At 39.4% G+C, this 15,644-nt stretch overlaps 1 protein-coding gene across 1 annotated transcript in view; it reads left to right on the top strand.

Moving 5' to 3' along the window:
• The window catches only part of ZNF536 (zinc finger protein 536), a 233,264-nt gene that overhangs the window by 36,765 nt on the left and 180,855 nt on the right, over window positions 1–15,644 (top strand). The window contains exon 2 of the mRNA XM_063410529.1: window positions 10,811–12,982. Coding sequence (XP_063266599.1) covers window positions 10,813–12,982 — 2,170 coding nt within the window. The 5' untranslated portion in view covers window positions 10,811–10,812. The remainder of the gene's footprint in view (window positions 1–10,810; window positions 12,983–15,644) is intronic.

The raw sequence follows: 15,644 nt of genomic DNA, 5'->3' as shown, positions 1-15,644 counted from the left end.
TGCACCTCACTGCAGTCAGGAGCACTGCAAGATGGGACTTTTTAATGTGGTCACTTGTGTGGCATTACTGCTATTCCCTTGGCTTAACTGCAAAACTTCAAAACTGTTACAACTGTTTGGTACCTTAATTCAGAGGAAGAGGCAGACAAATCTCACTGCAACAGATAGAGAGGATTTTAAAAGCAGCTGGGAAAATACAGTATAGATGTTTTAGTATAGGTGTTCCTGTTTGGGGTTGTCTTCCTCCCTCTGAAAAAGCAGTGTGATGCATTTCTTTTTGCTTCTCTAAAAGGACAAATGATAAAGAGCTTGTTTTCTGGAGATTTCCTGACCCCAGAGTGGGTGTCTGAGCAGTGCAGAGACTGCTAACCACACCCTGGTAAGCCTGAGCCACTTGTACCAGTGGGAAAGCAGCTTAGGAGGTACAAGTTGGCCTTAGAGTTCCCAGCTCTGCTCTTGTGTGCATGACAGTGATCAATTAATAAAGTTAAATGAAAGAAGCAGTGATATATCAGTAAGAATATGGGCAGAACAGAACACCAATGGGATAAAGGGGGTTGGTGTTTTCTTCCATTTCATTTTACTTGGTGATAATTAAGTACATTTTTTTGGGCCTTAGTCTGTGGGGTGTTTCCTCATCTATCTTTTCCGCTTAACTCTTTAATGAGTTCTCTCTTTCTGCTTTTTGGGAGACCACAAACACAAGGGGTGTTCTGAGAAATGTTTGCTCTGTTTTTCCTGCATCAACCTGCTTCTAGCATCCCTGTCTATTACACCTGTATTTTTGACTCATCCATATCTCATTCCACTGAAACTAAGGCTTTTTTTTCAGCTTTATCCTTTTCTTTTTTTTTCCTCCTGGAAATTAGTATTAAACTGCTATAATGAGTAATAAGTCATCAAAGGCACTTGTATTTAAAAATCACTATGACCACATACATTATATGTGGTATTTTTTGTCAACAAGTCCATGTGTTATATGGAGAAGAAAAATAAATTAGTTGTATTAAGGGAAGAGAGAATATAGAATTTGGAGATAGAAGGTATTAACAGCTGAGAATCTCTGTTATTAAAAAAACACAACTCTCTCTACTGTTTTAACAAAATAAAGTTTTATGCTAACAGGTTTGCCCTGAGTAGAAAATCCCAGCTTTTTCAGCAGTCAATTATGTTTGATAAGGGAAAGCTGTCTGGCATACTGGACTAAGCAATGGGAGTCAAGGGTTCTGCATGCTGTTCCTGGCCTCTTTGCAGCAGATGAGCCATTCGAGTCAAGATACATGGCAAGCTTTTTCCTAAATGAGATGTGGAAATGATCAGTTAGTGATACTTATTTCTACAATGCTGAAATTCTGGAAAACTTGGTCCCTTTGCACTTTTTGGGAGCCCCGAAATTGGGCAAATTACTTCTACCTGTTTCCATTTCCATTGTATGAGGATGTTGGGTATTTCTGTACCCAGCAAAGAAACATTTACCAAAGGTGTCCCTCTCGTCTCGGATTGAATTGATCAGTGTGCTTTGGGGTTCCTTTAGGGGAACTGGGGGCCTTTAGGGGATACTGGGGCAGGAGCTGGTGGGAATAACTGCTGGGGAAGTTTCAGCAGCTGCTGGGGGATAGGAGAAGTTCTTTCCACATTTGTAATGTGGCCCTTTATGCTTTTCATGGGGATGACTTTTTTTTAATGTTGTTTTTTTCTTAAGTATACTGACCTTGAAGAATCCAGCAATTTATCTTTTCATTCTCTCTATAGTTCTTCCTCTCTTTTGTTCCCCATTCAGTATTATTGGAAGTAAAATAAATGCAGTGGTATTATATATGTACTTTAGGGGTATGTATTGTCACATATATTCTCTTTCATGTGCAATAGGTTATTCAAGGTCTAATGTATTAATCTTTCTTTTTTCTTAAAACATTTTCTTAGGCACGTAGTTTCTGTCTTGATGTCATCACAGGTAGCCCATATGCTTAGTGATGCATTGTTTTGTCTACAGTCTAACTCAATAGCATGCAATTTGGAGCATCCTTAATTATCCTACAGACCATTTTGTGATAATGAAACCAAATATGGTGTAGACTTGGCTGACATCTCTGTGATATTACTTGGCATACCAAATATTTCTGTTTCAAATATAAATTGGTTACTGCTTCTTCAAAATATGCATTCTATTAATTAAATCTATACTTGAGACATCTTCCCCCCACCCCCCAAGCTGTTATAAGTACTCTCTCTCTCTCCTTGTTCTGTATGCAGATGGGATTGGGTATGGGCTTTCTCATTTCACAAAAAATAGGCTAAACTTGTGGTCTTTCAGTCCTACAACTACAGTTGAGTGTGCAGTGCCTTGACATACGACTGGGTCTTTTGTACCACTAGAGAAAATGACTCAATTTGTTAGAGAGTTTTTTTTTTAAAGGTTTAACTGTAAAAGTCTTTACTTAATAGACCTGGGATTGCAGGGAGGTGATTAATGTGAACTAAAGGATCTCTGTGACACAGGACTAAAGGACAGAATTACGGTGCTGTTGTTGTTGGCAATCCCACTCATGCAATTTAATTTGTCCCTAAACCAGATTTCCACCATTTTGCATAAAGTTAAAGGAAAAGTCTAATTGGACCACATACTTCTTTTCAAAACACTCTCTTTTCAGGGATGTTCTGTTTATGCATTTTCCCTGGCAATGTGTGTCTTTGTCCCTTGAAATCCATCTATTTATTGCAGTGACACCTACTGCTGAGAGAGCTGATCCGCAACAGGCTCGGATCCTGTTAAACTTGGCCAACAAGCAGTTCGTGACTCAACCAGCAGATGTTTCTGTGGCTCAGGTCAAAGGCAACTTATGGACTCGGGTTTTTTTGCTTTGCTCCTAGCATAAAATGCCAGGAAAGTCAACACTAGGTACAGACAGTTGACCTGACCAGTAGCAGGAGGAACTGAACCAGGGCCCCGAGGATCTGCAAAGACCAAAGCATTAGTCTGTTGAGCCACTGTGCTGGCTACAGTCCAGCAGTTTCAGACAACTGACTATCTGATTGCATGCCTGGATTTTAGTAATGATTTTACATACTTATTTGATGATTTGAATCCAAGCTTATGCTTCTGACAGGTGCCCTTGTGAACAAAATCTCACTGGGCTATTGCATATGAATATTTCACAGTCAGTCATGCTCTGATCTTTGGGACATATGTGCATTTGACATTATATTTAGTTGTGCACAAAACCTAAGTCTAAGCCTTTGTGAAATGAAAAAAAAATCATCAACCCAGCATTACAGTTTTGGATTTAAATTGTTTCAAACTGTGCTTTGAGTTCTGTGGTCTTAACTCTTCTTTATTGATCTCTTTGTAATTGGTTCAGGGGGCTTGATCCTCCTGTCCTCACCCAGCTGAAATGCTCGGCCTTTTATTCGGAACTTTCCTGTGTGAGGAATGCAGGATTAATAGGGTCAACATTATGTATCTTTTAATATTACATAATGGGTTAGAGCATTGCGGACTTCCAGCACAGTGCACTGTCCTCAGATGAGAGCAGGAGATTCAGAGCCCTTTCCATGCTGTAAAAATGACAAAAATGAAATAATAAATATGCTTTGCAAAGTCTACCAGGCATTTTATTATTTTATTTGTACTCTGTGATGGTAAAGTGGTTCATTAAAAGCTTAATTTTAAGGTTTCTTCAATCTGATGTGGATGCCAGTTAGATTAATTAAAGTGAATGATCAGATAGGAGCTACAGGAAATTGATCAAATTGGAGAGGGTTTAATCAGTTGTATACATTCCAAATTACATGAAAATAACAAATTTACTTTAAAAAATGCTGTTTCTAAAGTAACAGAGGCTTTAGTTTAATGAAGCATTCTACAAATAAGGCTCCCATATGAATTTTGGTATCACTCTTACCTTTACTTTTGCCATGAAAAGATCACTAGGAAAAAAAAATTAAAATGAGAATCAATGTTTATAAGCAAAAAAAAAATAATGATCCCAGATGCAACCAGTGCCTGGAAAAAAAAAATCATCTTTTTTTTTAAACTTTTTAATCTACTGAACTTTCAGTACCAATTATTTATCTTCCTCTTCTTTGGATCTGACTTCTTAAGTATATGCAAGCGAAATAGAATAAATAAGAAGGAAAACAGATTTTGCTAAGTCACATGCAAAGTAGCAATAAATCAAACAGCTTGTCTGCATTCTTCTAATCTTTCTATTCTAATCTGTGAGTGAGATTTATAAATGACCTCTCCTCTCCTCTGTGCTCATCTTCCTAGATTGTGATCACAAACAGTTCACAGTCCTCCACTCCATGGGTGCTACCAACCAAAGCCTGTTCTGGTGATTTATCTTCCACTGATCAGTTATCAGTCCCAAAGGCTGTGCTAACTAGAAAGTACCCTGCAGATGTAACAGGTATTTTAGAAAGCAGCTCTCCTCCCAGCCCTGAGCAAAGGCACTACAGCCTCAGCAAACCATTTTCTGTCTGCTAATGACTTTTGAAACTTCAAAATCCCTCTGCTAACCCTTCTTTAAGACATAAAAACTGTTGTGGAATGAGTTGGCTCTGTTGTTACTAAAGGAGTACTTTGTTTTGGAATCAATAAGCAGCTTGTTTAAATATCAGCACTACAAAGCAGCTACAGTTTTGTCAGATGCCTGCCCCCTGCGTGGTCCCGGGGGCTGGAGGATGGGTGTTGGTGTGAGGCTGCAGCCCTGGAGCCTCCTGGGGCTGTGGGATGGGGCAGCCCTGCTTCCCCCAGGGCTCTGGATGGGCTGTGCTCTGCCCCTGCTCCAAGCCAGCCCTCAGTTATTGCAAGTTACAAGTGCTTTTCAATGCCTACAAAACCTAAATGTGCTAATGTCGTTAATGGTGAGAACCAATCACCAATCTGGCCTTAATAATGTTTAAATAAAAACAAATAGATAGGACACATGACACATTACCTATAGGCCAACTTTCTTTTTTTAAAGACATCCTGTTATACTCCAGAAACCATATATTTTCCTGATATAATTATATTATACCCCAAGGAACAGGACACCTACTTAACAAAAACTCCTATGAAGTCGATGCAATTACTCTATTTTACATAAGTAAAATGAGAATAGAATCTGGCCTAATGTTTATTTCATTTTATCAGACCAGATAATGCCGTCCTGGTGGCATTAAATACAGCTGATCTCTCCCCTCCCCTTCCGTACACACATGTTTTTGTTAAAATCTAACTATTTACATCTATGTCTCTTAGTATTGCCTACAAATCAGTCAAAGAAGAGTAGGTCATTTATCCTGCCCTACTGTTTATATATTAATCATCTGGCAAATAAACTGCTCAGTATCCTACCCACCTCAGTAATATTTGTGATGTAATTTGTTTGGATGCCCAAATGTCACCAGCGTTGATTGTAAGAGATGAAAAAAATGTACTTGCTCAGCACACCAAGCTCTGGGCTAAAATGTAAGCATGAAATCTCTGGTTTATTTTTGTAATAATGTTTACAGCTGTTTAATGACCCTGAAAGGGTTCAGTAGTCTGGTGTTCTGTATTTCTTAACAGGAGTGTATTATGCTTATAACAGCCTTAGTTCAACTGTTTCTGCTGCAACAATAGGAACAATATTTAATAAAAATTCAATATATATTCTGATCTCAGCAATACCTGTTTACCAGTAGCTAAGAACTGAAGCAGTCTGTATTGGAGTAGTTAGAATTTGCCAGTGGACCACAAGATAATGTAGATATATGTGAATTTCTCTAGCTGGAAAGATAAACATGGGGTCTATATTCTGAAAGCATAAGTAACAGTGTGTGTAGCTCTAACTGCTCAGAGGATCAGGGCCAGAGCGAGCTTGTCGCTTAAACACGTGAGCTTGTAAAGCATTACTTTGCTTACTGAACTGTAAATCTTTTAACTAACCTAATCTAAGCTATAATAACAGCACAACAGTGGCTTTAAAATGACTGTTTTCTCTACAGCACCAAAGAGGGGAGAGCTTCAGTGTGTGTGTGTGTGTCCAGCAGGAATGAACAGGTGTAAATAGGAGCTGAATTTGGTCCATCTGTTGACAAAGATAACAGGTGTGTGTCTGCACATATGTGTCTGTGTACAGATACGTGTGTGCCTGCATATGTTTACATGTGTGCATAGGCATAGATTTATCTTTAAATTCTGTCATTCTGCTTCCCATATTTTTTTCTCTCCGTTTCCAGCAAAAGGAAGCCCAGCTTCTTGTATTACACTAATGTACTTGTGATGACAGGCATTTCTGGTGTCATAATTGGTTTTAAATTCCAGTAATCCATTTCAAATAGTTAAATAAAATCTGTATGTTCAATTGAAATGGCTAAAGCCAGAACTTTCGCTATTGATATCGCAGGAAATAGTCTTGAGGGCAAAAATGTGAGTGAAATCAAAATAACTATTAGTATCATCAAAGGCACTTGAATGTCTCACTGTACCTTTATGTAGGAGATGAGAGAGTATTTTTATAGTATCTGTATTCCATAGTGAGTTCATAAGCTGAGCTCCTCCTCAGAGGAACGGGGTCCTGCTCCCTGGGCACGGCACAAGCCAGATGGCCTGGGATGGTCGGAGTGCTGCTTCCCAAGGGTGCTCTGCCCTGCCCAGTGCAGTGTGAGCCCAGCTGGGCTGTAGCCTGTGTGTGCAGCAGGGTCGGTTTGGGCCTTTTTGGCCACAGCAACTCACTTGGGCAAGAGCTGAGGGTTTATTTAGGTTAGAAAGGGCAGCCCATAACAACTCCTGATCCCAACATGCTATGGTGAGGTGCCACGTCTTGAGGGACACTGTCTACACAACATTTGAGATAATTAAAGGTCAGAAATTTACTAAATAAACTTCAACAAATATATTTTGAATTTCTTAACAATCTCAAATTTGATTTGCAGTTCATTTTGTAAACATTTGTTAACTACGGAGAACATTGTGCTTCTGTTCCCAGCACGAGAGATGGCAAAACATTCTGTGCTTTCCTTACATGAGAGATCAGGATCATGAAAATAATGTGACAGACTATATGTTTAAAAATTGAAAGCTAGATGTTTTCCCTATCATGGAGCATCAAGTAGCACTTATAAATTGACATTTACAGATTTTTTTGATTTTGAATACCTTGACACCAAGGTGGGTACCATGAACTGCAGGAGCCTCATTGGGGAATGAAACCCTCTTATCCCACCTGGTGTAACCCTGTCTGGCCATAGATCTAGACAGGAATGATGGATAAAGAGAGAGAGAATGAAATTGCTAATTTTTTTTTTTTTTTAGAGAAATTAGGAAAATTAGATTGAGTTATCTAATTCATAGTGGAATGATGGATGAGGATGTGGGTTTTTTCTATCTTGCGTGTGGATACAAGATGAGATTTTGGTAGGTTTTGCTGTGAAAGGGCTAAGGGATACCAAGAGTGATTTCTGTGAAAGCTGAAGGGTAACAAGGTCCCTGTGTGCAGAAAAGCTGTAACTGGGCATGGCAGGGGAGAGATTTCACAGGACAGTACTTTCAATACGTGGTCATACTTTGCAACGAAACCAGGTTGGAATGAGGAAAAGAGGAGACAATTCAGAGCCAGAGGAAGCAACAGGCCTGCAAGAAGCAGGGGCAGATGAGGGGGGAAATGCAGTTTGAGTGAAGAGTATATCTTGAGATTGTGGCAGCTGGATCCCAGAAATTGCACGGCTGATCAGTGTAGGCGGCATTCCGAGCTGTTTGTTGCTCACTAAGCAGAGGCTTTGCTGACCTTTCTGCATATTTAGTCAAAAATGTATAGCATTTCCTATGCCAAAAGATCCATGGGGGGGGTCTAGGCTCCCCAGACTTGATCCAAAATTGTTGGTCTTTAAACGAGAAATTATGGATTTGGTATTCCTCTAAACTGTTTGGGTTCTTTTTTTTTCTTTTTTTTTTCCTTTGTTGTTGTTCTCTCTATATTCTACATTATAAATTTCTCAATCGTTTTGGAAGACAGAAAATAGCAAAAAGAAAAAATATCAAAACTTACCATGTTTCAGCTACAACTGCTGTTGTTACTTTATTAAAGTAACATATATTTGCAAAAGAGGCACAGAATAACAATAATCTCAACCACAACTCCCCTCCCCGATCCAAAGAACCATACATTTGAACTGATGCTTAGGGTTAAACATCAGAATTAATAAATTCCACTGGGATCTGTCAGCATTTCCAAACTTCGATAGAGCATAAAATGCTAACATTAACTACCCAAACCTTTCTGAGCATGTAAAGGCACTAGGTCCTATTGAGATCGACTGAAAAAAATGAAACTGAGACTGCATTTTTGAAGCTGTTATAGAATAATGACAAATCACAAAGACCTTTCTAAACCTTTCTCAATGTATGTGTGTCAGTACATGCTATGCATTTCTGGAATTGTCGTGTTCTTGTTAATCGACATACCTTGTTGAAGTATGGTGGGGAGAAATAACACTCCTGGGTGTGTGCAATCCAGACAAAAAGTAGATCCAGGTTTTGAGGTTTCTCTCATGTTGTTATTTGGGAGAGTATTTCTTTCCTTTTTTTTTTTTTTAATAAGTATATAGGCAGATATTCAAGATCTCAGTTACCTTCAGGCAATGGCAGACCTAAGGACCATAAGTCTTAAGTTAATTAATCCTTTTGAACATGAAATTTGGTTTGTTCCAAACGTTAAGCAGACTTTCAAAAGTTTTTTTAAAAAATGTTTGTGCTTACCCACCTTTTGAAAGACTGTGGGCTGCTGCACAGAAAACTTGAATGGAAATTAAGAATTTTAGTTCTTTGCTACATGGCCTTGGGTGAACACCTCTCTTGATTATGTTCTCCTATTGTCTACCTTTGGAAATCAGACACTGTAAAGTAAACTTAAGTGGGGTCCTTTCATATACTTGATTTATTTAATATTTTTATAAATAATAACATTGACAGCATGCAAATAAGGAGTCCCCAACATTTGACCTGAATCAGAGGACTGTTAAATTTTGAAAAAGATCTGCTATATACACGGTCAAAATGAGGTAGCTCATGTTCTTGTTTAATACACATGAATATAACTCCTTCCTGTACTTCTTGCAAGATCTGCATTGTTTCATTCTGTCAGGACCAAAGAGGTCTCCCCTCGAAGACCTCTCATACTTTTTTTTTAGGCCTTGATGCTGCAAATACTTAATCATGTGTGGAACTTTGCTCTCAAGAGTCACCCTTTGAAGTCTGCTGGACTGCTCCCATGAGCACAATTACATGCATTTAAGTATGTGCCAGGTCTGGACCTTGAATTGTCTATCAAGTGGCCACTGTGAAGCCGTGTGAGGAATGGTGTCCACTCAGGGTATGCCTGGAGCCTTTGTAGAAGACACAGTGAAAAAATGCTTTTGGGTAAAGCCAAGGAGAGGGTTGACCAAATGAATTTTTTAAGAACCTATAGAATGCAGTAGTTTTGTGAGTGAATAAAGTGTCAAATCACTCCACTGAGCAACAAAAGTCTTAATTGTGGGCTAATATAACCTTATAGCATCATATAGTTTATGAATTGGTTATGTGAAACTTTATATTTTAAACAGAATTTTATAGATACATTATATCTGTATAGACTAGAGAAGTGGCAAGGATGGATTATTGTGGACAATTATGCAGACCAGAACAGAGCACTTGTGTTTAACAAACAGCTTTGAATTCTAATTTCCTGCAATATACATAGTGTAGCTACAATTTGTAGTCATTACTGTGTATTAGGAAAGTTATTAGAATTCTTAAACTTGTTGAGGCTTTCCACAACACCTTCCACAGATTTTAATTGCCTTTATCTAGTTCCATAAGAGAGCTCTTTAAAACAAATCAAAGTGTCTTAAATCACGTCTTACCCATCGAAGGACAGAGATAGTCCTTCCATAATCTGGCAAGTTTTCCTAGGAGCAGAAATCTGAAGGTTCTCAAGGATGAGTTAAAAGACTTGGCAGAAGATAATTTATGTGCCTTTTGATGGGCTCAGTTTCAAAATGACAAAATAACAATGTTTTGTAACAGAAGGGTTAAATCTTAATCTCAGAGGTTTACAAAGCTGCTAGTCGCAGTCTCCTTAAAATTTAATATACCTCGTTAATGCTTACTTGCAAACACTGAAGGATTTTTATGATTATAATCATGTGTTACAGCACCTAGTACTGTTTCTAAGCAGCATACTAATCAGCTTAATGAGATATTACTGCACTTTTTGTTGACTAAAGCAAAATCCCTTTTATTGTTCTAAAGCTTGTCCTTTATTTTTTCCCAAAACATTATCTTGTTTTATTGTACACCAGTAAATATCATACCATCGGTTTTTTGTCAAATCATAAAACTATCTTTCTCACTGTAGAATGTGTAATATATTGAATATGGTTAATGGAACCGAAAGTTACAAATGGATTTCTAATTTTGGGGGGGGTTACTGGCTTTTTTAATGAAAGTGTGAAAGATGCATAGGATTATTTTTCTATAGATTTAGAAATGCAGATAGGTGCAGTTTCACAAGAAGGACAAGGGAGGTGGTAAAAGGCTTTGCCCCTTCTGTAATAATTAGATTTTGAAATTGTCGCATATTTTAAAGTAGTAATTAATAGTTCTTGGTACACACGCAGAATGAGTACATGTATGATCAAAACTGTGTAGCACAGTTGGTACTTAATACAATTTTAATTGTTTTTACACTAATTCCTTTGCATTATTATGAGCAGGTAAAACATAAAATGTAAACTGTATGCCTGTGATTCATTGCTTGTAACTCTTTCACAGTCTGAATCTAAAATATCTTCTGATTTTCAGAGATGGAGGAAGCTAGTTTGTGCCTTGGTGTTTCTTCAGCTGTGCCAGAAGCTGACGCCCATCTCAACAGCACCATACTCAATGGGCAATATTCAATGAGTCAGAAGCTGCACCAGATCACTTCCCAGCTCAGCCATGCCTTCCCAGAGCTCCAGAACAGGCAGAATCCCGAGGAGAAGGCGTCAGTGCCACTAGAAGACAAAAGTCACATGTCCATAGCAAACCAGCCCATCAGCAGCCAGATGGCCCTGCTGGCAAACCAGCTCAATCGAGAGGTCGACACCAGCTTGAATGGGCGTGTGGATCTGCAGCAGTTCTTAAATGGACAAAACCTGGGGATTATGTCCCAGATGAGCGACATCGAGGACGACGCCAGGAAAAACCGAAAGTACCCCTGTCCCCTGTGCGGGAAGCGCTTTCGGTTTAACAGCATCCTGTCGCTGCACATGCGAACTCACACTGGAGAGAAACCGTTCAAGTGTCCCTACTGTGACCACAGAGCAGCTCAGAAAGGAAACCTGAAGATACACCTGCGAACTCACAAGCTTGGAAACCTTGGCAAAGGTCGTGGAAGGGTCCGAGAGGAAAACAGACTTTTACACGAGCTGGAGGAGAGGGCGATTCTCCGGGACAAGCAGATGAAGAGCAGCCTCTTGCAGCCACGGCCTGATGTGAAAGCACAGCAGCACAGCCAGCCGATGCCGCTAGCAAACTGTAACTTGTCTGTGCCACCCAATCACAACACTCCTGATATTTCAAACCCTGTTCCCTCTCCAAAGCCGGTCAGCGTCCAGGAAGAAGTTGTCTCTCAGACAGCTGGGTTCAGATGCACGTTTTGCAAAGGCAAGTTTAAGAAGCGGGAAGAGCTGGACAGGCACATAAGGATCCTGCACAAGCCTTACAAGTGCACTCTGTGTGACTTTGCTGCCTCGCAGGAGGAGGAGCTGATCAGCCACGTGGAGAAGGCTCACATAACTGCAGAGTCAGCACAGGGCCAGGGCTCCAACGGGAATGGGGAGCAATCCACCAATGAGTTTCGTTGCGAGGTGTGTGGCCAAGTGTTTAGCCAAGCCTGGTTCCTAAAAGGCCACATGAGAAAGCACAAGGATTCCTTTGAACACTGCTGTCAGATCTGTGGGAGGCGATTCAAAGAGCCTTGGTTTCTTAAAAATCACATGAAAGTTCACCTGAATAAGTTATCTGTAAAGAACAAATCTCCTAATGATCCTGAGGTACCTGTCTCCATCAGCAGCATGTCCCAGGAAGCTCATGCAAACTTGTATTCAAGATATCTGTCATGTTTGCAGAGTGGGTTTCTTCCTCCTGACAAAGCAAGGTTAAGTGAGCAAAATCAAATCTACAACAAAGGAGATATGCCCATGAAAGAGAAAGAAGTCTTGGGGAAGCTCCTTTCACCCATTTCTGGCATTGGCCACAGTATTGCCGAAGGGGATAAACATTCTTTATTGGGCTGTCTCAATCTGGTGCCTCCTCTGAAATCCAGCTGTATAGAAAGGTTACAAGCTGCTGCCAAAGCAGCAGAGATGGATCCAGTAAACAGCTATCAGGCCTGGCAGCTTATGGCAAGGGGAATGGCCATGGAACATGGCTTTTTGTCTAAAGAGCAGCAGATACAGCGCAGCCACGAAGACACTTTGGCAAATGCTGGAGTTATGTTTGATAAGGAGAAGCGGGAGTATGTGTTAGTAGGAGCAGATGGCTCTAAGCAGAAAATGCCTGCTGATTTGGTTCACAGCACTAAAATGGGCAATCAGAGAGACTTGCCAAGCAAACTAGACCCTTTAGAAGGCAGTAGAGATTTTTTGTCACATGGTATGAACCAGGGACTCGATTACAACTTACAAAGTCATGGAAACATAAAAGAAAAGCCAACTGAATGCCCGGACTGTGGAAGGGTTTTTAGAACATACCACCAAGTGGTCGTTCACTCCAGGGTCCACAAAAGAGACAGGAAAGGAGAAGATGAAATAATTCAAGGTAGTCTCGATGAGCGGCGTGGATCTGGAAGTGATCAAGAGTCTCAGTCTGTCAGCAGGTCAACAACACCAGGGTCCTCTAACATTACTGAAGAAAGCGGAGTAGGTGGGGGTCTCTCCCAGACGGGGAGTGCTCAGGAGGACAGCCCTCATCCTTCCTCACCCTCCTCTTCAGGTATGATAACTTCTTCTTCCCTCTCTGCACTGCAAGCTTCATAGCTGTATATGAAATCACAGCAGTAAAGTAGTTTGTGCATTCTCTTGTCAGGTCGTTTCCTACAGCCCACAGGGATGTGGTATTACTTGCCAGAACATCTGTGTTTGGGTTCTGCAATGCCTTTGAGGTTAATTCTCTGCTCACCCTTCTCCCCTCCCAGGACAGGTTTCCCAGCCTCCCAGCTGACACCTTCCCACCCTGCAGGGTCTGGGTAGCCACCAATGGCTGTGTCGCTTCCAGGGCCTCTCCCTCCAGGTTTTGGAAGTTGGGTTTCCTCTCCTCTTCTATTCATGGTGTCTCTCTTGCAGATCCTGCCCTGCCCTCCGTGTAAAAGGGTGAGGAAAGCTGCCTTCTTTGAGCTGTAGTTAGTAAACTGCATGTTGGCTCGCCTCTCTGATTGCCCTCGTTCTGACAGCCATGTCTGTTCCTCAGCTGTGTCCTTGTACCTGGCCACCAGACTGATTAAAGAGATTCAGAAATACAAATTACTAACCTTTTGACAATCTTCTAATTTATGTCCAGATTTTAACCTGTATGAAGCCTTCTGCTTAATTCACATCCATGTGAAAGTACAAGAAAAATAGAAATCAGACTGAAATATTTTAATTGTATTGTATGTCATGTTAACTTGCTGTGTGTAAAATAGCAAAGCAGATAATATTTCATCGGAGATCTCTATAAAATATTGAGCTTCCTGGTGCAATTTTTAAAGTTACTAGCCTATGACTGCTGAAATAAAATCTCCAAGTAATAACAGGTAAGATTTCTGGCCTCATGTATATTTCCAAAGTCACTTACTAATGGATAGTAAATTGAAAGTTATATCTTCAGCCCTTTATAAAGAAAGCACCTCACTAATACTGTAATCATTCTGCAAGCCTAACAACAGAGGAAATCATGCCATAACAAATACTCTGTTACTAATGGCAACATTGATTTCTGCAATCAGCCATTAAGTCTAGAAAATGAAAGACAGTTTGAGGTACCTTAAGGCATTACATTGCCCACTGTTAAAGAGCTGGTAGCAGGCTGTTGAGGGTAATTCTTTTTTAGCTTTTTTCCCCCCAGTTTCAATAAATATTTTAGTATTGGAGGCAATTCACTGTTACAGTTATTAAGTATATGTCAGTTTACTTTTGTTGTTTTTGTCATGCTCCAGTATACTCTACTTCTGAGGCCAAATTAATATAAAAATAGTGTTAGTTTGCTGGCTTGTTACAAACCAGTAAAGAAATTGTTAAGACACATAAATCTGCACTCCACATTCCACAGATTCCTATAGTACTTAATGCTGTTGTTTAAATACCCATGAAACACAGTCCACTCTTAGAGTCATAGCCTCGTTTGCAATTTATTACTGGTGAGACACATTAGAAAATTCTATGTAGGAACAAGGCTAACAGACGAGAGCTAATTTCATACTATATATAGTTGTTGAGATTCTTTTAAGAGGATTGAAAATATGTCAGCATGAAGAAGATTATTTTTCTAACTTTCACTTTAAAAAAATCCTACACAGTGTGGGGGGGGTGTGTGTGCGTGAATATTCCTCTTTATTATAAAAATTGTGACTTCTGTTTTGCAATGCCATGGAGCAATCAGAAAGAAAAGATCCTGAAATTGTTCAAATTCTGTCTGAAGCCTTTCAGGGCTGTCAGGAAAAGTTTGGAAAAACACAGCCCCAGAGTCTTCTGAGTGAGGTTGAACTGATAGAGATTGAAGAGGATTTGAAACAATGCATGTGAAAGTTGGTGTGTTTTGAGTGCCCTGAAAACTTTAATTCCAAATCTTCTGCTTCGTTAAACATATTGTTGTGGGGAGTTTTTCCTGTCCTCAGAGGAAAAAAACACTGCAGTGTTGTTCTCTCCGTGGCCACTAATTTAAAATTATTTTTAACTTGAACTGCCATTTATTTAAAATGTTTGTTTTCACACCTGATGCATTTATATCAAAGCATGTGAAAATGAAAGCAAAATATGTGTGGTAACAGTTGCTGGAAACATGTTTGTTTTTACTGAAGAAAATCAGACCTTTATATTGATATCTGATTGTTTCTTTTAGTTACTAGTAAATGTAAGTAAGCTCTCAGTGTCATATATCCTATCAGGGCTAGTGTGTAGGTTTTTATAACTTTTTAATCAGATGAAAGGATGAGAGTGTTACATTTTAACAGAAAAAAAATCTAATTATTGTTTCATACTTAAAAGTTGAATTTTATGTTGCTGTTGGAACTATTCATCACCATAAACTACATATTTTATCACTACCTGTGAAAGTAGAACTGAAGAATATAAAGAAATCAGATTTTTTTTTTTTTTTTGCGTAGGGTAGAATTAAGTAGTCATTGAATCTTCTATTAAGAAATTACTGCAAAACACAGTTTTACAAATTTCTCAGACTGCATAACAATGTCTCAAAACTTAATTTGCATCACTTGATTCTTTTTTGTTGAAAACTGGGTCAGTAGGGCCTGAGAAACTATTTTTTCAGATCTTAACCAATGAATTCTTCTTTATAAATTGGTGCTCTTAACATGATAGTAGTTCTGAATTCATCATAAAAACCTTTTTACACAGTGCCTCTTAGAACAGATCTCCAGAAGAAGGCTTACAATGAGTGG

Source organism: Prinia subflava, chromosome 13 (assembly GCF_021018805.1).
Source record: "Prinia subflava isolate CZ2003 ecotype Zambia chromosome 13, Cam_Psub_1.2, whole genome shotgun sequence".
Classification (NCBI taxonomy): domain Eukaryota; kingdom Metazoa; phylum Chordata; class Aves; order Passeriformes; family Cisticolidae; genus Prinia; species Prinia subflava.
This window is presented reverse-complemented; position numbering and strand designations above follow the sequence as displayed.